Below are 23,211 nucleotides of genomic sequence, written 5' to 3' on the forward strand. Positions count from 1 at the left end.
ACCTCTGGGAGTACCTCAATGTCGAGGCTACTTCCCCCAGTCCTGGACCTGGGTCCGCCCACTACTCTGCTGCTCTCACTCCCCAGGCCACTTCTCTACAGCCCTGCACCATCTTCACCCTTACGTCAGGACCATGTCCTGATGGGAGTCCCAGCAACCAACTCAGGGCTCCTTTTTGCTCTCCCTGGCTTCTGGCAGCACTACTTCATCCGAAGTCCTGCAGCTCCCTCAGCCAGCCACACACCATCCATGCTCCTCCAGTTCTAGCAAGGAACTGAACTTGCTCTTACCCTGCAGTAGTTCTTATACTGACCTTCTGGGCCCTGATTGGCTGCTTCCCACACAGCTGCTCTAGGCAGCTTGGAAGACCTCCCTACTGCCCTTTTCTGGGGCAGGGTGTGACAGGGCGTCAAGGCCTCCAGCAGGCAGTCTCAGGGCCTAGTCCACCCCATCACAGTTATGAAGAATTGTTAAGACAGTTAGCAAATTTCTTTTCCAATGAGAAAATCTTTATAGGCTTTTGCTTGTTACTAGAATTCCTTTTATTCCTAAGAACCATCAAGTCTGATTTTCTTCAATAATATATCAACTGTACATCCTTCTCATGCAAAGAAAGATCTGTTGGTAGATAATTCATGTGTTTTAAGTATTGCACATCTGTCAAGGTGGCCAGCTCTTTTTTTCATTTCCCACACTCTACCATGTGAACTATGGATGAGGACTTGTAATGATGGAATAGATTTTCCAATATTAGAAAGGACCAGGAAGCTTTGTCTGACATTATCTTCATGATCCATACTAACTGAGCTTGCAACTCTTAGAGAGTGAAAAAAAAATGCTAGCAAGGTGCTAAAGATGCAAATATTTTAGTTTAAAAAGCTATCAGATCACCTTTTAGTGCCCCATCTCCATTTAAGTCAGAAGTGCAGGATTTCAAACTGTAAAGAATATTTGCTTACAGACTGCACTTAAAGATAGTTTTTCAACTATGTGCATAAATGGTGCCACTAAATGTGTTCTTTCAAAAAACAAAAAAAGTCTTATTCTTTAGCCTAATTTCTTAAGTTTCAGTTTTATAAGCCAGACAAGTGGGAGTACTTGGCTGATGGATGAATGGTCAGAACAGATTTCTTATAGCCAGTCTCAAAGGGCTCAGCATGCACAACAAATTATTCATATATATCCCTTGTTTAGCATTCAGAACAACACTTGCTACATCATGTTCAATTTTTTTTTTTGGTGTGACAGCATTTTCATTTAAAAAAATGTTGAATTGTAACATATGAGCACATGTTGTATAAGATACAGTTTTGAATGACCATCACACTTTTGAATGTCTCAAAATGTGACAGCTTTCTGAATGGCCTTTTTTTTTTGTTTAATAATGCCAGTGATGATTTTTCTGATTTTTCATTTTCAAGGAAGCCATGTAATATTAGATTTAACTAAACAGCAGACAAAACAAAAAATACTTTATGCTACCATTATGTAGAGCATTCAGTGCATTGGATCCATTATCAGACATGACATACAGTATTATAATGTCCTCAGGAGAAAAGCCATATTAACATTTTCGTGTTGTGTCCCAGGCTATGGGAGCTGCTTCAATCAAAAGCACTCAGACTCAACAGTTATATACATAGCTGTGAACTTTACTGATGTCTGCACTGCAGTGGGTCCACTGTGTACTTGCTAAATTCCCCAAATCCTGTTCCAGCACACACCAGGTTCAGACTGAAATGTGGGAAGTATTCTCGGATGGGGGAGGGGAGGGGAAAGTATCTTCTCTGTGGTCAGTAATCTGGAAAATTCTTAGGAAATCACATTTTGACCGCTTTTTGGTTAAAGAAATAAAAATTAAGAACTGTTCATTTTTGGTCAGTGCTTTGTTTGTTATGCATTGTGACAAATTTATCATATATGCTCTTGAATATTTCATAAATCTACTTTCAAATGTGGAGAGATACTGTCTTCTTGGCATACTGTGATGCTAACTGAAAAAAAAACTCTCAATAACTTTCAGTATCTGAAAAATACAGCATCAAGTTCAGCACAAAAAATCCATGTAATTCTCTTATTCAGCTCAAGTGACACTGGAAAAATGCTTGCACAGCAGCTATTGTTTTCAAACAGTCCAAAGATTTTGCCTGGAAACAAACTAAAACTAATGGAAGATCGACTGACCTACCTATATATCTTTTTTACTTTGATTTCATACTGTGAAAACACTGCTCTATTTACTAAAATATTTCTAGCTCTCCCTTCACTTCTGTTGGAATCCCTTCGTTGGAGAAGGGGATGCTGATAAGAATGCTGTTCAGTTAAATGTCTTTTCGTTGGCTTAGTAGTGACATAATGATCAGATTTGGTTTTGCTGCATTTTCTGCTCATGGACTTCTTAGATTGCATACTCAACATTCTTATACACTAATTAACATGTACCATCTGAGTCTTCTGGTTTCTAATACATAAGTTTTATTACCCATTATGACAAGCATATGGCTGAATGTCCTGCATCTTTAGCCATGTAGGAAATGTAGCCAAATATACAAATTATCTGAAAACATAAAATGAAATATGTACAGATCACCTACCATTGTCACTGTCCCCTTCAGATGGGATACTGTAGCTATAGTTGTCCCATGTCTGAGCCTGTGTAAGTTTGTTGAAGGAGATAGGAGGAAGAGTGAGGGGTGGGTCTGTTGCAGGGGAGTGAGAGCCAGTCCAGATACAGTAGCATACAGACCAGGAAAAACCACAGGGGTAGCAGCATTTCATATATGGTATGAAGATTGCATGGCAATGAAGAGGATGCCATTCAAATGAGATTAATATAAAATGTATAATTTTGGAAGAAAAGAATGAAAGATGGTGTACAGAATAAAAAGAATGAAAAATTAAATGTTAGTATTTGTAAATCATACATTATATGTGCAGTTAATGCTGTTAATCTTAAAAAGATTACTACAACATAGCACTTTACATAATTATGTTTACAACCAACTCCTATGAAGAAAAAGTATCCACAGATTTCATACTGTAGGCTAAAGAAAGGAAGTCCTGACTCTGTGAATTGATGGGTAAATTTATCATAAGTGCAGTTGCAGAAGTAAAAACATAAACCAAGTAGAAAAACATTAGGAAATAAACATGTTATAGATTTCAGGTTTTCAGTGTTAGAAGAGCACTTTTTCCACAGAGTGGAATAAACACAGTTTAACAAAATTGTTAAGATTTTCCTGGGAAAGTTTTTATTTCAAGAATATCCATTTCTGTCCTGGATATACTAGTAGTAGTTCATTAATCCTTTGGTTTTCCTTCTGTCCTGGAGAAAATCCCATGATCATCCTGACTTTACTCTTTCCTTCTTCAGCTGTCATCTTCCAGCTCAAGCAGCACTGTTTCTTCCCTCTCATTAACCTCCTCATCCACAATCCTAGCCATCTATTTGCCTACCTTTGATAACCCTACTGAAGTCCTCCCCTCTTCTGCACTCTTTTTCTTCTTTGCACAAGATCCTGCAGATTCTTTCAAAGAGAAGAATGGCAATGTAACCTCTCTCCTCAACACGATCTTCCTTGCTACTACTTTTCTTCCTCCCTGTTTCTCTTCCTCCAGTTATCTATAACAAGACTTCTCACCTGTGCTTCAAATCCCTCCACTAACCTCAGCAATCTCTCCGATTTCCACCTCCAACCTACACTGTCCCATTCTCTCCTATCTTGATTACTAGAAGTTCCTCCTCTCTAGCTTCCCCCAAACCCACACTGCCTCCCTACCCTATGGTCCTTACAAATCATAGCTGCTAATGATCATCTTCTTTTATCCACCACTCTCACTTTACCCCCCTCTTTAAACCTTTTATTGGCTCCCTGCTTTCCACCATGTACAATTTAAGCTTGAGGCCCTGATCCTGAATGAGGTCTTGATGCTATTACAATCACTGCCATGTTGCCTTTTTGAATGCCAAATTGTAATCCTAATTCAATTGAAACAGATGAGTTGACAGTATCTCATAGAAATCTGGATTCATTATAAACATGAAAATTAGCAATGATCTATACCAGTTCAATGAAAAGTTATTTTTTAAATATTAAAATGGAAAAAAGGCAAAAATAAATAAAGCCTCAGTCCACTCCAAATAAAGCTACAGGTACTGAAAGAAAAAGAATTCACCCTTTCTGGAATCTGACAGATTAACTAGAGTAGTTAAAAATAATGCCACAACCACCATCCTCTTTAAATCATTAGGTTTGGCTACTCTTAGTGTTCTGTTCCTTAGAACTTGTCTGTTACAAACCTCAGTTCACTCTACCTCTAGCTATTCCAAGCTCACTTATATCCTGTAGGATAAGGAGCCAGCTGCATCAATGAGACAGCAAAACCTACCCAACACACTTCCAGTAGGATCAACATCTGCTAAAACAGTACATATCTGAAGCAATATTGCCAGCACTGTCAGTCTCATTTGTCAAAAATGATTCTCATGAGTTTCCAGAGTACACATATCTCAGCCAATTCACTTCCTGGGAAGAAATTAAACGTAACAATAAATGAGAGGATGTAGAGTTACTATTTTTCTAACTAATGAATAAGAGAAAAATAGTTACTAATTGATTCTCTTTGCAACTGACATAAAAAAAATGAGTTTCCAGCACATGTCCATGCAAACTAAATCTGCTTTAATGCGCTAGAGCTAACAAAATGAAGGGACTTGATAACAGATGTGTATTTCAGAGTTTTGTTTCAATTAAATAATTAACTGTTGAGTCTTCATCTCCTGTGGAATTTCTACTGCAAAAGGCCTTGTATCTTGATTTTTTTTCAGTCCTGAGTATAGCTTTTGCTCCTCAGGCTTGCAAGCCACTCTGTTCAGTAAAAGTCATGAAAGAAAAACTAAGTAAAAATGGTACAAAAGTAGAAATGAATACTTTTGAATACTGCAAAGGGTATTAGATGGTGTGGGTACATCCAAAGAAGTTCTGAGTAAAACTAAGGTTTTATAATGAATGAGATGGCAAAAGGTTTAGGAAATTCTCAAATGTATCTACAATAGCACCACTGTTACTAACAGTGCTTTGAATTATTTGAAAATCAAGAGTAAATCATGAAGTGTTCTGAGATATTCTTGCTCAGAGTATGAAAGTGTTTCCAAGTAGCAGAATTATTGTGAAAAGGAAATTCATATTACTTATTTCTTTACAATATTCACTCATGTTCAAATGTTCTTCCAATCACTGGTGTGAATTAGAGAGATCCACTCTTCAAAAGTGTATACGTAAGACAGACTAATTCAAAATGCACTGAGCTTCTCCTTTTAACTTCTGTATAGCAGTTTGACCCTTTTTTTAAAAAAGCCTACACCAAACGGTCAAGTTAGCACACTCATTACCTTCGAAAAACATTTTCTTTGGATACCTAATTCGGCATCATGTATTGATTTTTCCTCATGTTCTGGCGAGCCTTAAAATGTGGGTATAAAAAGAACTTTTACTCATGAACACAAATCTAGGATGTGCTGACAGAGAAATCTGAGTAACTGTGGTTTATCCTCTGGAAGCAGGCTGTGTGTATGTACTTCAAAAAGCTGGAATCATTACCAGAAGTCTAGTACTCTGTTTATTGTTACCTGTCCTAGAGACATAAATCACTATGATACAGTGAAATAATACTAAATAGAAAGCAAAACATTAATTTTAAGTAGAATCAACTAAGAAAATAAAATGTAAACTCTGAAGGGCATGTTTAAATATATTTTTATTGAAAGTCTACCCTCTCATTTTTCCCCTCTGGTATTTTCTTTTCTATTACATATCTTTCTTATTTCTGTTTTTGTCTTCCAGAGTAATATTTATAAATTTTGGTTAGAATCATTTAAAACAAATCTTGCACTGTTATTTTAAAACATTGAATGATCTGCTCCCATAACATTTAAATTGTAGCAGTAAAGGGCTAAAAAATAGTTTAAAGTTTTTTGTTTTGTTTTCTCCCATGAGGCCACATGTTACTTAAATAAAAAAAGCTATTAAACCTCAACTCTAAACTGAACTGAAATCAATAATACTAACTTTACCGGTGCACACAGCAAGTTTGGCTTCCAAGACCACCTCTACGGCAATAAGGATGTAGGTAATTAAAAAGCAAACACTGTCTGGAAGGGTTTAGATTTGTACATTGTTTAAGAAGGAAAAAAAGCTTGAAAAGTACGATGGCATTACCTGCAGAAATTACAGATGTGTCAAGTCAAAATACAAACAAGACAAATACACACAAGGTTCACCAATAGGGCAGATATCTTCACAGCTACACTGTTTTCAGCTCTAGTGTGTGGATAAACCACATTAAAGGACTAGATTTAATGCCTTTACGAAGCACTTTCTTTCTGGGGGGAATGGGATAGGTGAGGTAATTTCCCAAGGTGTCAAATTTCACTTGTAATGTTTCATCATAGCACGCTGGGTTACAGTGCATGATCAACTAAGGGCAAGTCTTCACTATGGGTTAAAGCAGTGATCAGCAGGCATCAATTTAGTGGGAAGACATGGTAAGTCGATGGGAGAAAATCTCCCATCAACATAGCATGATGTAGACACCACTGTGAATCAATCTAAGCTACGTTGACTTAAGTTATGAATCTTTACCTAAATAACAAGTGTAACTTAGGTCAACTTACCTCATTAGTGTAGACCAGGCCTCTCACACTAATGTTTTATCATGGGAAAAGACATTGGGCCTGATTCTGATTTCATACCAGCATAATTCCATTGTTTTACACTGTTGTAAATCAGGAGTAATTCAGTTGAAACCCATGAAATGACACTTGCAAAACTGGTGTGAGCAAGATCGGACCTATTAAGTAAAGCACTATGCAATAATGACTTTCAGGTTTTCTGTTCAATATTATATGAAAAACAACAGAGATATAAGGGCTAAATTACTTAACATATATACAAAAGAAGAGGTCCTTTTTTTACATACTGAGTAATTAGGAGTGGAGGGCATTGATATATTGGCATATATTTAAAATTACCTGAAGCAGGAAGGATACACAGGAATGCTTGTACTTTTCAATTTGCAAAGCTTTTAAGCTTGGTTCTGAACAAATCTAAAACTTTTGGGTATCCTAGTTAAATTGCATACTTTTCCCATAATCTCAGCTGAACGGTGATTTTAAATGCTCTCAATAATGAAACCATTTTGGTTCAACAAAAATTTCTTTGTTTCATTATCACTTTTTTTGGTTTCAATAAATTCAAAGGGTACAATTTCTTATAATTCATTCAAATATGAAAATGTGCTGCTGTTGCTGAAATATTGCATTACGAAAGCTACAAGCTTGTAGTGGTTTACTGGCATTCGATTAAAGGTATTAGTGGTGAAAGAAAGAAACCACAATTACATTTTTAGGAAGCTGAAATATATTTAAAAAAATCTAAGCCATGATATACTTCAAAGACAACATGAGATGACTTCTAATATTGCATATTTCAGCAAACAAAAGATAAAAACAATGTCATTCTACATCTGATCCCATTTTAAAAAGAGATTGTTAATTCTTAATACCCTAGCAATTAAAATTGGTTTATCTGAACACACTAATTAAAATGTCAATGATTATGCATTTAGCACATCACAAATTCATTCTACTACAGACTGCAGCTATGTTAACACCTAATTTGATATTTATACATACTCCTGTGGAAAAACTCATGAATATATTTTCAGAGCAATGCACAATAATTACCCAAATAAACCTTATCATATACATTTATTTATTCACAGCTTTAAAATGTATCTCTATGTGTCAAAAAGGTGAACATCGGATTTAAATTGGTGCATCAGGCAGATATATGGCGTTTTTATATATGAAAAAAAATGAGGGATGAAAACTGATCCATATAAAATGTGCTGAAAAGTTAGTACTTCTACTGTACTTTTTTTCAGTGTTTTTCGGACAGCGTTTTCGCCTCCTTTCTTACTAAATATATATCTATTGTAAGTGAATGGTCACCATCAGTAAGCACAGGCTTAAGAAACTAAAAAGAGACTTGCTGATTCCTGTTGGATGGGGATAAGATATAAGAAAACAAAGGTCCGTGAGTTTGCTGGAAAAGAAGTCCTATTGTAATTTATTCTCTCTCACAATCTTACCTGACCGTGGCTTCAGGCCAAAAGGAGCTGTGTTGTTTGTAGTAGAAGATTGTGTGGGAGTCTTTTCCTTACTCTGTGTGTTTCAAGATAGATATGAGTAAGAAACTGTATATCTCAGCACAATTGTTTACACAAAATATAGAGGTTCAATCATGCAGCATTACAATTATTTTCCCCAAACTACTAACATTATAGGCTTAAATCCTGTAATCCTCATTCACTCTTTATTCCATCAAATCTCCTGGTGACAACAAAGGAGATTCTGATTGAGTATGAACTGAGGGTTTTTCCCACTGTTCTAACTTCTTCTGATTATTTTTCAGTTTTCTTTCACATCATCACTTTAATATTACGCAAATATTTCACATGAACAATAATTCATCACTATAGTGCAGGATTTTAGAATGAATAAGAAAAAAACACTCCTTCCTTACATACATTCTGTTCTTCCATTGCATCAATACCCTTCCTTGCCTAACTGCTTTGTCTAATGTATTGTGAAATTCTGCAGAAGGAAAACCAGCACAAATCCAAGCAACAAGAACCAGAAAAGGCGATGTTACTTAGACACCTCAGAGCATCTTTCCACCTTCCCCTGGACCTTTAATTGGGTCTGCAGATCTATGCAGGAGGAAAGGAAGGAGTATAGCAGTGGGTGGAAGAATATGGGGGATAAACATTGTACACGTCTGCACCATGGAGAGCTAAGACTGGAAAGATAGTACATTATAGATAGACACACACAAATACCAGTAGTATCTCACCTCATTGTGAGAACTGCATCCTCCAATATTCCAGACAATCAGATCATTCTGCATGTTTGAATAGAAATAAAGTGGTTCAGTAAGTAAATTTATCAAACGTTAAAAAGCATTTTGTTCACAAGTAGTTTTACATTGCCATAGAGAGAGATTTAGGGAACTTATGCCATCCTACGCACACTTTCATCAAGGAGAATTAGAGTGAATAGGTATTTAAAGTAAAAACTACAGTACAATCCTAAATGAATAGGAATAATATTTAGCATTTATATACTACTCTTCTTCTTCAAAGACTAGTTAACCTTTCAGTGAAACAATTCTTTTTCTTGAAGAACACATGTACACATTTCTATTCTTAAACAAGCTAGTGACAGTCTCATTAAAACAGAGGAAACTTTGAGTTTATTAAATTTTCCTCATTTAAAACAGAAATAAAAGTAATTTGTAGACTTTTTAAAATAATCTAGCACTATGTAAGTTGATGGTTATATTTGATTCAAAAGTTATAACATTTTAATAGAGTTCATGGTTCATGGATAGAGAGGTCAATATTTCAGGGTGTTCTATGCAGTTCATAATTTAAACAAGCACCAAACAAAACTATTTTAATATAGATTTAAAGATTTACCAAAAGTCAGTTCTACAATAATGGTACAACTTACCTTTTGCCACTTCTTTAAACATAATCAGACTGACAATGTATGTTGCATATTTCACAACATGACATACAAATACTAACATTGTATCATTTATATGTAAGCCAGCGGGCAGATACACCAGCTATGGAAGGTAAAATAAAGGCCAAACCACAGTTCAATGCACACCTTTTTCTCAGGGCCAGTTTTATTATTGCAAAAAAGTTTTGGAACAAACATAAAGCAATGCAGAACACTTGGTCCCAACCACTAAGACTGCTTCCAGCTTTCAGCAAGCTGGGATGGGAGAAGACACACCCTTCCTCCCTGCATAGCCCTTTCTGTGTACCTCCTAGGCCTCTTGTCAAGTCTTCATGAAACCTCTTCCCTCAGGGTTTCAATCAACCCTTATCTTCTCTAGACTGAATAAGAGCATTCTAAGTTGATAGACCCCTCATCATGTATCCTGCCTGGAGATAACAGCTTTCAGCAACCCCCTGGCTAAAGGGGTCTATGTACTTGTAACAGACATCCTGGCACTACCTGTTCAACAGGCCAGATCTGCTACAGTATATAATTATCATGCTATAATCAAAAAAGTAACAAAAAAGAAACACATGCTCTGTTAATATCACTAATACCATCAGAAGTTTGAATTTGTACACAACACTACTGATATCAAGAACTTTCAGCAGCATACTGTAGGCCTGATCCAACCTACAGTAACTGTGGATCTGCTTTGTGAGATGTGGTGTGCCACCTGCATGGTACCAAGTCCTAGATTCACAAAAAGGCTGAAGCGTTACGACACTCAGAATTGCATCGCCTAACATGTAAGTGCCTAGAAAATCAGAGAAGCAGTGAAGGGATGGACAATGTTGGGATTCGTGGCCTACCCTCCCCGTATAATGAATGAGGACAGATAGGCGGCTCAGAATGGGATACACAAAACCAGCATGCTAGGTGGGAAGCTCCATAAACTAGCCGACAGGAAATGCTGACAAGAGGTGCATCCTAAGCTCTGTCCCCCTCAGGAGTTTGGCACCTAAGTCCAGGCTATAGGGAGGCAGGTCTCTCTGCTAGCAATCCTGTCTCTTGGAGTCAGGTAGCTTAGGTGCCTAAGTCATTTCTTCTGCAAATGAGTTATATGTTTTGTTTACTTCACACAAAACAGCTAGAGCAGGCAGAGGAGGAGCTGGCGATGCCCACCTAACTTCTAGCCCAGTGGTTACAGCACTCACCTGGCATGTGGGAGACCCAGGGTCTGATATTGTGCTCCAATCAGTATTTAATTATTTATCCAAAGCAGAACAGCTTCAACAGGAGAGATTGAGGGAGCCCCACAGCAAAATATCCCATAGACCAGTGGACAGAACACTATCCTGAAAAATGTGGGAGACCCCTATTCAAATCCTCTCTCTCACCTCTACCTGAGGGGGGAGCTGAACCCAGGTCTCCCACATCCCATGCAAGTGCTGACGGAACTGGGCTAAAAGTCAGAAGATGGGCGGGAGCATCATCTTCTCCAGTGGCCTGATTTTGAATGGGGTCTGTTCCAGTAGGTGGTCTCTGAGCACATCTACTGGATCAAGCCCCATAGTGAGACAGGTACTCCTCTGCTTTTCATCCCCCAGTTCATGGATCACACCAGGGGCTTAAGCATGAGAAAGGCATCCCAATGCCCAGAGTGAAATGGCAGTGCATATGCCGAGAGGCAGAAACACCGGCAGCTATGGAACTTTTACAGTGAAAATGTAGGAGCTTTTGAATTAGTTTAGCTCACTACAGGGTTAGGTGCCAACCAAGCAATGGTGTTGAAGATCACAGTGAAGCCTAAAACTGGGACTTAGTCATCTAAACCCCAGTCCATAGGTGCCTAAGTACCTTCCCAGATCTGGGTCCAAGTGTCTCCAACTCCTATTTGACTTAACTGATATTTGAGGGAACTCAGGACTTTTCAGGAAGTGAATAGCAATTTCCAGAATCAGCTCTATATAAGTATTCAGAGGAAGTCAAAATCATTAAAAATCCATTGAAATTTTCATTTAGTAAAGTAGAAACCAAAATACATTTAGATTCTAAGCTAGCATTATGTGCACTCTTAATAACGCACTCAGAATAGGTTTCAAAATGGTATTAGATGTGAGATAGAGCTTAGTGACCCCAAGGACTAAGAATATTAAGTTAAGTCAAGCGATTAAAAAAAATAATCATGATTAATCGCGCTGTTAAACAATAACAGAATACCATTTATTTAAATATTTTGGATGTTTTCCACATTTTCAAATATATTGATTTCAATTCCAACACCAAATACAAAGTATAAAGTGCTCACTTTATTTTTGTTATAAATATTTGCACTGTAAAAATAAAAAATAGTATTTCTCAATTCGCTTAATACAAGTACAGTAGTGCAATCTCTTTATTATCAAAGCTGAACTTACAAATGTAGAATTATGCACACAAAAATAACGGCATTCAAAAATTAAAAAATGTCAAACTTTAGAGCATACAAGTCCACTTAGTCTTACTTCTTGTTCAGCCAATTGCTCAGACAAACAAGTTTGTTTACATGTGCAGGACACAATGCTGCCCGCTTATTTACAAGGTCACCTGAAAGTAAAAACACGCGTTCACATGGCACTGTTGTAGCTGGCGTTGCAAGATATTTACGTGCCAGATGTGCTAAAGATTCATATGTCCCTTCAAGACATGCATCCATGCGGATGACGGGTTCTGCTCAATAAAGATCCAAAACAGTACAGACCAATGGATGTTCATTTTCATCATCTGAGTCAAATAACCCCAGCAAAAGGTTGATTTTCTTTTTTGGTGGTTCGAGTTCTGTAGGTTCTGCATGGGAGTGTACCTCTCTTAACACTTCCGAAAACATGCTCCACACCCTGTCCCTCTCAGATTTTGGAAGGCACTTCAGACTCTTAAACTTTGGATTGAGTGCTGCAGCTATGTTTAGAAATCTCACATTAGTACCCTCTTTGCATTTTGTCAAATCTGCAGTGAAAGTGTTCTTAAAACAAACAACATACTGGGTCATCATCCGAGACTACTATAACTTGAAACATATGGCAGAATGCAGGTAAAACACAGAGCAAAAGACATAGAATTCTCCCCCAAGTAGTTCGGTCACAAATTTTATTAACACTTTTTTTTTAAATGAGCGTCATCCACATGGAAGCATGTCCTCCGGAATGGTGGCCAAAGCATGAAGGGGCATACAAATGTTTAGCGTATCGCACGTATATACCTTGCAATGCTGGCTACAACAGGGCCATGTGAATGCCTGTTCTCACTTTTAGGTGACACTGTAAATAAGAAGCGAGCAGCATTATCTCCCATAAATGTAAACAAACTTGTTTGTCTTAGCGATTGGCTGAACAAGAAGTAGGACTGAGTGGACTTGCAGACTCTGAAGTTTTACATTGTTTTGTTTTTGAGTGCAAAAAATTCCACATTTGTAAGTTGTACTTCCACAATAAAGAATTCACACTATAGTACTTGTATGAGGGAAACTGAAAAATAATATTTTATCATTTTACAGCGCAAATATTTGTAATAAAAATAATATAAAGTGAATGTTGTACACTTCTGTTCTGTGTTGTAATTCAAACCAATATATTTGAAAATGTAGAAAAACATCCAAAATATTTAATAAATTTCAATTTAATAAAATTCTATTGTTTAACAGTGCAATTAAAATGCGAGTAATCGCGATTAAGTTTTTAAATCACAATTACTTTTTTTGAGTTAATCATGTGAGTTAACTGCGATTAATCGACAGCCCTGGTGGAAACATGCATAAAGTTGTGATATTGAATTCCTTTAAAATATATCTTCAGCAGAAAGCACAAAGACATATGGAAAAATATTAAGTAATTAAGACCTCACAATAATAGATACTGATAAAGAATAGGTAAGGAAATACTTGGAAAAGAAACAGTTACTGATCTTTTTATGCAACTGTTGTTCTTTGAGATGTATTGCCCATGTCCATTCCCACTGTGAGGACTGGTCCACACTTCGGGGGGGAAATCGATCTTAGATATGCAACTTCAGCTACGTGAATAACGTAGCTGAAGTCGAATATCTAAGATCGGATTACTCACCCGTCCATACCGCGCGGGATCGATGTTCGCGGCTCTCCCTGTCGATTCCGGAACTCCATTGGGGTTGATGGAGTTCCGGAATCGATATAAGCACGCTTGGGGATCGATATATCGCGTCTAGATTAGATGCAATATATCGATCCCCGAGCAATCGATTTTAACCCGCCAATACGGCAGGTAGTCTGGACGTAGCCTGAGCGTACCTCATGCATAGCTGTTGGAAACATTTTCCTCAGCAGTACCTGTCAGAATGGTGTGAGCGCCCTCTACTGTTTGTGCCACTACATTCAGGTATAAAAAGCAGAGCCACCCCTAACTCCCCTCAGTTCCTTCCTACCAGATAGAATCTGATAGAGAGGGGAAGCAGGGAGGGTTGTGGAATGGACATGTGCAACACATACTAGAGAACAATAATTACAGAAAAAGGTTAGCAACCCTATGTTCTGGATGATCACTCAAGCTTCACTTATCCTTTTCCTAGATCCCAGGGATTGGTATGCTGCCCTCAACTTAAAAGATGCTGATTTTCACATGGCAATTCACCAGAGCCACCAAAAACTCCTCAGTTTCATGGTCAGCCATTTCCACTACCAATTCACAGTGGCCTGTAAACAGCTCCAGAAGTTCACATATTCCCTAGAAGACTGGCTAGTAAGAGACTGGTTCAGATCTCAGGTATGGTCCAGCAAGGTCACTATACATAGTCCACCTTCAACACACTGGGGCTCCTAATGACTACGGAGAAATCTACTCTGATTCTTGTTCAGAGCATAGAATTTATTGGGGGCAGACCTGGACTCTACAGAGGCCAACGTTTTCCTGCCAGGGTTGAGATTCCAAACAATGTAGGTCATTGCTCTAGATCTAAAGGTGCATCTTGCCAGTACAGTATGAACTGCCTGTGAGTCACCAAAAATGGAATGGACTTGTGCAATCACTCAAAGAATAATAATCATAATAATATTTTCTGTATGCCTGAGACCCCTTTTTGCTTTCAGGATTAGGAAGTATCAGGAATAAAATCCCTTCCTCGTGAGAAACATGGGAACTTCCTGTATGGCCACCACAAGAAGGGGAGACTGGACTTCCTGAACTAGCGCATTCTTGTGAGACTGGTCCCTGAAGAGGGACGAGAATGGAGGCTGGGGAGGAGGGATAGAAAGCATTGAAGGGTATATCCCAGGTCCACTGTGCTTAGAACATACTGATCCGTAGTGATGCAGGATCAAGCACTTAGGAAATGGGACAGTCAGTTGGCAAGTAGCAGGATGGAGAAAGCTAGTAGCTTTGGTGGTGGTAGACTGCTCTTGACAAATGGGTCAAAATGTTTATTTACAGGGCCCAGCTTGCCTAGATGCATAAGGAGCTGCAGAAGAGTAGGGAGGAGGAGGATGCTTCTTGTAACTTCTACCCTTCTTTCTGGAGAGGTCCTGGATACAAGGCATGAAAGGCAGAAACAGCTGCTGTGGGCAGAATGCCTTTCTTTTTGTCGCTGGCATATAAATCCCCAGAGATCTAAGGTATCAGAGGGTAACCGTGTTAGTCTGGATCTGTAAAAGCAGCAAAGAATCCTGTGGCACCTTATAGACTAACAGACGTTTTGGAGCATGAGCTTTCGTGGGTGAATACCCACTTCCTCAGATGCATCCTCAGATGTATTCACCCACGAAAGCTCATGCTCCAAAACGTCTGTTAGTCTATAAGGTGCCACAGGATTCTTTGCTGCTTTTAGAGATCTAAGGGTCGCCCTTCAAGCCTCAAGACTATGTAGCCTCTCTTTCTTCTTTTTGGAAAAGAGTGAAGAGCTCTGACACAGGAGGTCTTGGATGGTTTGTTGAACCTCTGGGGGAAGACCTGATGACTGCAGCAAAGAGGAGCACCGTGCAGTGATGGCAAAAGCCACAGCTTGAGTGCATAGTCCATCATATAGACTTTCCTGCAAGGCTGTCTGGCAACTAACTTGCCCTCCTCCACCATCGCAGTGAACTCTTGTTTCACCTCATCTGGAAGCCTGTCCTTAAATTTCAAGATGTTATCACACAGTCTAAATTTGTATCAACCCATCAGAGCCTTCTGGTTTGCAATTCTAATCTGTAAATCTCCTGTGGAATAAAGTTTCCTTCTAACAGAGGTCCGATTGCTTTGCTTCTTTCCCTTTCAGTGTCAAGGCCTGGTGTCCCTGCTTCTCTCTTTTGTTAGCACCAGAGACCACTGGAGAGCATGAAGGAGGATAGTTATAAAAATGATCAAAACCTTGCAAAGCAATGTAGTATTTTCTCTCTACCATTTTTTGCAGTGGGATGCAGGCAAGATGGGGTCTGCCAAAATGCCCTGACAGGCTTCAGAATAGCCTCATTACTAGGCAGTGCTACCCTAGAGGGACCCCCCCCCCCGGCCAAAATGTCTACCAGCCTGTGTAACTTTTCCTGTACCTTTTCCAGTTGGATTTCCAGAGCTGCAACCACTCTCCTCAACAAGTCCTGATGAGCTCTATACTCATCAGGAGGGGGAGACGCAGATTCCTATCACCACAGCAGGCAACAAAGAAAAGCAGGCCAAGTGTTGTTCAGGTGGATCCTCTTCCAATTCCTCCACAGGGGAACTCAGAACATGAATGATCCTGGGGGTGGGCAGATAGTGAACCTGTTGTAGATGCTCTTGACACCTAGCCAAAGTAGATAGGTGGGAAGGGAATGGAGAACCCTAAATTGTGGAGGGAAGCCCCAAGTATTCCAAAAGGGCCACTGATATGGAAGTGGGACCCATTTACGTCTGATCATTGATCTTTGGAATGTAGAAAAACATGAAAGTAGCCTAAAATTAATAGAACAGATACTATTTACATAAAAGAGAGTAGAACTTGAAAATGCAAAGCTAGCAGTTCCAACAACCGTCACTGGCAGTAGGAAAGAACTAGGGGGGCGGGGGCTGCTCTGCCCTTTATACCTGCTCTTTGTAGCATGAGGCAGCAAACGGTACTCATGCAGCCCTGACGAGTATTGCTGAGGGGAAAATCTCCTACAACTGCGCATAAGTAAGTTTGTGAATCTTTCACAGAGGTCACGGAAAGTCATGGATTCCTCCGTGACTTCTGCAGCTGCAGCAGCTGACCCCAGGGCCGCCCTGCTGGGGCAGCCCCAGGCAACTAGTCCTGGGCATTACCCCAGGGCAGTGGTCCGGGAGCAGCAACGGCGCCCCAGGCCACTCTCAGACCCGGCATGGTGGCGGCGGGGCCTCAGTTGTCCCCCACCCCTAGGAGCAGCAGAGTCCACTGGAGCACTGACTGAAGAATTACAAAGAGTTACAAGGGGATCTCACTGAACTACATCACTAGGTGATCAAATGGCAGATAAAATTAAATGTTGATAAATGCAAAGTAATGCACATTGGAATACACAATCCCAACTATACATACAAAATCATGGGGTCTAAATTAGCTGTTACCATTCAAAAAAGAGATCTTGAAATCAGTGTGGATAGTTCTCTGAAAACTGCTCAATGTGCAGAGGCAGTCAAAAAAGCGAACACAATGCTAGGAACCATTAGGAAAGACAGAGATGATAAAACAAACTATGATAATGTCACTACATAAATCCACCATACACCCACACTTGGAATACTGAGTACAGTTTTGATAGCCCCATCTCAAAAGAGATATATTAGAATTGAAGAGGTGCAGAGAAAGGCAACAAAAATGATTAACGGTATGGAAAAGCTTTTTTACAAGGAGAGATAAAAATGTCTGGGACTATTCATCTTAAAAAAGAGATAACTAAGGGGGATATGGTAGAATTCTATAAGTTCATGAATGGTAATGGAGAAAGTGAATAGGGAAGTGTTATTAACCCCTTCACATAACATAAGAAGTAGGGTTTCACCAAATGAAATTAATAGGCAGCAGGTTTAAAACAAAACAAAGGAAGTATTTCTTCATACAATGCACAGTCAATCCATGGAATTCATTGCCAGGGGATGCTGTGAAGGCCATAACTATCACTGGGTTAAAAAATGAATTAGAGAAGTTCATGGAGGACAGGTCCATCAACGCTATTAGTCAAGAAGGCAGAGATGCAACCCCATGCTATGAGTTTCCCTAAACCACCAAATGACAGAAGTTGGGACTGGTAGACCGGGGAGGGGTCACTTGAAATTATCCTACTCTTTCATTCCCTCAAGCAACTGGCACTGGCCACTGTCAGAGACAGGATACTGCGCTAGATCAACCACTGGCCTGACCCAGTATGGCCGTTCTTATGTTCATGCTAAGGCATAAACCCCCAAAGTAGTCAGGTTTTAGCCTATAAAACAATACTTCTATCTGCACACCAATGAATAGGATAAAATTCTTTGGAATCTCTTTTCAAGAGGTCGTATGACTAGATAAATATGTTGTACCCAGGTTCCTCCATACCTGACTCAGTAGTTGCGTCTCATCCTGCTTATATGCTGTTTTGGCTTCAGTCTTGGTTTTCTCTATAATCAATTCTCTCCTCTTCTGAAATTCTAGTCCTTCCTCAGCATTTTCATTCTGCAAGGTACACATCTGTTGAGACTTTATGCACAGCACTGGGGATCAGAAACAAATACCCAACTTTTTCTTAACACATTCTTACAAGTAGTTTTGTACAAATACTGTGAAAAGCAATACAAGAGTGGAAGTGAACCATATAAAAATAAGAAGATAGACAGTGCCAGTGCTTACCAACAGATGATTCTGAATGCTTGAATAAATAATTTAACAAATAATACTGAATTCCTTCGAGTTCACTGGATTGGATATGAATCAAATAGTAAGCAGCAAATATTAAACTAAGTTCCAAATCAAAGTCACATTAAAATTTTGTATAACTATCGTAATAATGGTTTGTAGAATTAATTTTTTTGGTTTAATAGGCTGTATAGTGTTTTGAGATGGTTAATGATGAATGGTATTTTATAAACATAAAATACTGTGTAATACTTTAAAAACACATTAATGTATATAATGTTTCAAATGCTGTTACTGGAGGTTAAATGTAGTACAACACTTCATCTTCATGTTGCCAGTTTGGTGTGATTATGTGTAAAGCAGTACATTAAAAGGTCTGCAAAAGACTGGTACTATCCTGGCACAATATGACACCAGATATACAGTAGCAAATTTTGAATATTGACTTGAGTTTCAGCTCACACCAGTTGAGAAACATTGGTGAGTCTGAAGATATATAGCACAGAGTCACCAAAGAGATTCATATTTTTAAGTATATGATCTATAAAATGAGTACTAACTCTGTTATAATTATTAATGTGTGCACGCATATCAAATAAGGAACACAATGGTGTAAGAACTTATTGATTGGGTGTTCTCTATTGCTCCTGCTCACATAGTAGCATATATAAAAACTTAGGAGACATATAGGGAGTTATTACTCTTCTGCAATAGCAATAAACAGCGAGAATTACAAATTCTGATTCAGTAGCCTCAAGGAAAAAATTTTCTTATCTAGATGCCAGCTCTACAACCCACATTTTAGTGCACTGTCATGGTGATGGTAGGTCATTGAACCCTCATGCACAGTGAAGAGAGACCATATCAGGAGACTGGTTTTAGCTAGCATGGTTTTGCCCTCAATGTGGACAGAGATAATTTGGATAAAATAGTTTCTGGAGACTTCTCTTCTAGTCTTCTGATTAGTTTACATACATTTGTGCCATACCCATATTGGGGGCAAAAGTTGTGCTGGTTAAAATGGTTTCCCAGTGCAGACTTTTTCATGGTGTAGACAAAACAACAGTGTCAAGGGGACAGATTATTACACAGCTCTTTCTCCTGCTCCAGAGATGAGGTCTGAGGCTCCTGGGCTACATTATAGTTTTCCAGCACTAAAAAGAATAGGGGTAGGAAGAAAATCAAATCAGAGTGCATTTAGCAAAGGGCTACGGACTATTCATGTATTTTTATGGTCATTACAATACTTGAAGTATTTGGCTCAATGGGACAATCGCGGGCAGAACTATGATTGCAGCAACAAGTGTAGTCCTCACAATGAAGGCAAAGGACTAGAGAGATTAAAAATAACTAAATCTCTGTACATTACAAAAGTCCTTATGAGCTATTTAAAAAATGTGTAAAAGCAAAAATTAACTTTACAAAAAGATATGCAAAACTTGCAAAAGCAATATTTTTCTCTTGCAGACCACTAAATTTTGTTCATTTACTGGTCCAATAGCTAATGTAACTGGTGATCCATTTTCTGTCTCTCTCTTGGATATTTTGTAACATAGTGACAGCCTACCTGATAGATAGGTGCCTCCTCCATCTGCGTTTGGCCACTGTATTTGGATATACAAAACACAACACATTACATTTTAAAGTATAGAAGCTTGAATATGAAACTTAGCAAATCCATTATTTTTTCTGAAAAAGGAATATAAACACACTTTACTGTAGACTCCTGTAATTCTAAATCTGTTGTTGATTCCATGGGATACAGATTCACACCACTGCTCTCTGTAATATCCATGCTTAATCTGTAAGGTTTGAAATAAAAACAATGCAATGGGGTATATCTTTGACGAACATTCTACTAAATATTTAATTTTTGTTAATGGATATATTAAATCATGGTTTTCTTCTAGCTTGTTCAACTACTTATAACTCCCCATCTATACACCACTCTCTTCAATACCCAAATGCAAGACTACAATATTAAAACTTGATCAGTAGGTTATGCAAATTCTTATTCAACTGTATATATGCAAATCCAACAGAATACTAGTTCCCATTATTCTTTAGAAGTGGGTTGGAATTGCCACAAATAGCAAAATACCAACTGGGAAATTATGCAACTTCCTCTTTACTGTTCAGACTATAGCCATGTAGTTAAGCATGTCTTAAAATCACAAAGAAAAAGAATAATCACTTCTACATATTTTATTCTCTAAATTTCTCTTTACTGGTTTTGTATATGTGTACAGCATGATTGGCTATTCTTAACAGCAGTATTTGAAACAAACGGCCCATCTGAATATTCACGGATAAGTGAGCATTGCAAATGCATTTGCTTCATAATATATATTCCGAATACGAAACCAGTTAAACTGAAATATTAAAACAACATTTCCTTACATTTTTAAACATCTCTTCTCTGTTTGGTAGGGGAAAGATGTGTAGTGTTATGAGTTACAGCACTGAGTTATTAATGACAAATAGAATTATTTACAAGAGTGAGAACTGAAACCTTTTCATTGTTATGTCTAATTAACACATTTTTAAAACTAAAGTTGTTGTTTTTTAAATAGCAACATTTGTTCCAATTAAAAGAGCATGTCTTAGGTGAGGTGCAGAAGCAATGCCACCTGGAATGTAGCATTACTGAATTCAGAACTAATATGAACAAACTTTTCTAACTGGTGAGGTTATTTCTCTTTTATGAAGCAAAAACACCTGCCTTACCTAATTCAAACCATCAAACACTTCTAGAGACAACTGTCCAGCATGAGCTAAGGTAAATTCATCTTCTGAACTAAAAGGGGAAGTATTTGCAAAGTGAGCAGACAATACATTTACTAGAACAATTAAAAAAATGGATCCTTCGTTCACAAAGGGCCTGCTCCTACTGCCACTGGGCAACTGCAAGTATAGAGTGGGGCTTATATTCTTTTTCAGATGCATCCCTAGAAAAAGTTTAAATTAGGCTAGACAAAGCATCAGAAAAAGGATTGTGGGGAACAGTTCTATGCAACTAGATGGCTGGATTAAATAGGTTCTTCATCTATAATTCCTATGCTCCTATTATATTCACAGTTCCACAATGCTCCCCAAACTGTGGGGCGCACCCCCCTAGTGGTGCCACACAGCCCTGCTCTGCCCTCAGCTCTGGTCCCAGCTGCAGCTTCGTTTCCAGCCCACCCCTCCACCCCTGCTCCCAGCCGCAACTGTACTCTGCCCCCTGCTCCAGTCCCACCTGCAGCTCCACTCTACTTCCTGCTCTGACCCCAGGCCAGCCCCAGCTCCAGGCCCAGCTCCAATCTGCCTCCCCGCCCCCTGGCCAGCTCCTCCCCCAAGCTCCTCTGTCGAGCCAACTGTGCAGTAACGAAGGGGGAGGGGGAGCATGGACAGATTCCATTTCTGGTGAGGGTTGGGGGATGGCGACAGGAAAAGTTTGGACATGACTGTGTTAGAGTAATGGGAATCCTGTGCATACTATCTAGGGGAGATTATATCTAAGCTACTCTTAGTCAAAAGGTCACATAACAATTAATTTTCTTTTTTATGAACTTGTCAAGTTAAGAACATCTGACAACCCATTCCTGAAGAATACCTTGTATACTAATAAATAACTTTACAGCCAAACATACTTTAATAGGAACATTCAGGTGACAGAACGACAGATGCAGGGATGAATTTAAATGTCAGGCCACAACTTTATTAATTTAACATGGAATAGGGGCGCTATGCACCACCCCCTGCTTTCACATACCAGACATTTAGCTGGTTCCATTGTGGGGTAATAAAACTCCCACTTTATAACCAATAAGCCAGGTTAGACCCTCCTCAAACTACCCCTAGGACTCTCCTCACTTTGGAATCCTCTCTACTGCTTCCTGAAGACCAGGTGGCCCCGTCTCATATGGGCATGAGGCTAACTAGCGAAACCCCGTGTCTCATTTATCTCTGGGAGCTGACCCTTGTAGCATTTACCTACAAGTTGCAGCAAATTAGACAACTGTACTTTTCCTAATGTTAAACTTTCAAGTTCTATTGCAGGGGTAGGCAACCTCTGGCATACGTGCTGAAGGCGGAATGCAAGCTGATTTTCAGTGGCACTCACACTGGCCGGGTCCTGGCCACCGGTCTGGGAGGCTCTGCATTTTAATTTAATTTTAAATGAAGCTTTTTAAGCATTTTAAAAACCTTATTTATTTTACATACAACCATAGTTTTGTTATATATTATAGACATAGAAAGAGACCTTCTAAAAACATTAAAATGTATTACTGGCACGTGAAACCTTAAATTAGAGTGAATAAATGAAGACTCGGCACACCACTTCTGAAAGGTTGCCGACTCCTAATTGCTTTCAACCTAATTGAGCCTCCATAACACACTGAGAAAGATTAAAAAAACAACTCAGTCAATTTGATCCAATGGGAAAAATTCTCCCTCCTCCCAAAACAGATAATTAGCCAGTCCAGTAGTATGCTGAAGATACAACTCCTATGCTACAACTAAAGGGAAGGAGGGCAAGGCAGCTAACAATACAAGAAGCTATTGAAAAGCTTGGAAAAATTTAAATGGTGGAAGGGGTATGCAAGAGCCAATCAGCCAGCCCAGTCCCCTCAGCCTCAGGCAACAGAAAGGTGAAGGATCTGAAGAGGGGGAGAAGCCAAACCCATCTTGCCAACTGTGCATTCTCACATCCCCCATGACCTTCCAGGCACCATGCCATATCCCCTGCTGTCTAGTTAACATCCCATATCCCATTGATGCAGAGCAGAAGGCATTTAGTCATGGAAAAAAAGAACAAAAAAAAAGAACATTTTTTTACTTTGACCCTC

At 38.9% G+C, this 23,211-nt stretch overlaps 1 protein-coding gene across 1 annotated transcript in view; it reads right to left on the reverse strand.

The window, feature by feature from the left end:
* Positions 1–23,211, reverse strand: part of LRCH1 (leucine rich repeats and calponin homology domain containing 1) — a 222,358-nt gene that overhangs the window by 16,671 nt on the left and 182,476 nt on the right. Inside the window, exons 12-17 of the mRNA XM_030565216.1 lie at positions 20,092–20,181; positions 19,947–19,983; positions 18,083–18,199; positions 8,916–8,963; positions 8,152–8,224; positions 2,595–2,699 (exon numbers count right to left, since the gene is read on the reverse strand). Coding sequence (XP_030421076.1) covers positions 2,595–2,699; positions 8,152–8,224; positions 8,916–8,963; positions 18,083–18,199; positions 19,947–19,983; positions 20,092–20,181 — 470 coding nt within the window. The remainder of the gene's footprint in view (positions 1–2,594; positions 2,700–8,151; positions 8,225–8,915; positions 8,964–18,082; positions 18,200–19,946; positions 19,984–20,091; positions 20,182–23,211) is intronic.

The sequence above is a fragment of the Gopherus evgoodei genome, chromosome 1 (genome assembly GCF_007399415.2).
Source record: "Gopherus evgoodei ecotype Sinaloan lineage chromosome 1, rGopEvg1_v1.p, whole genome shotgun sequence".
In the NCBI taxonomy this organism is placed as follows: Eukaryota; Metazoa; Chordata; order Testudines; family Testudinidae; genus Gopherus; species Gopherus evgoodei.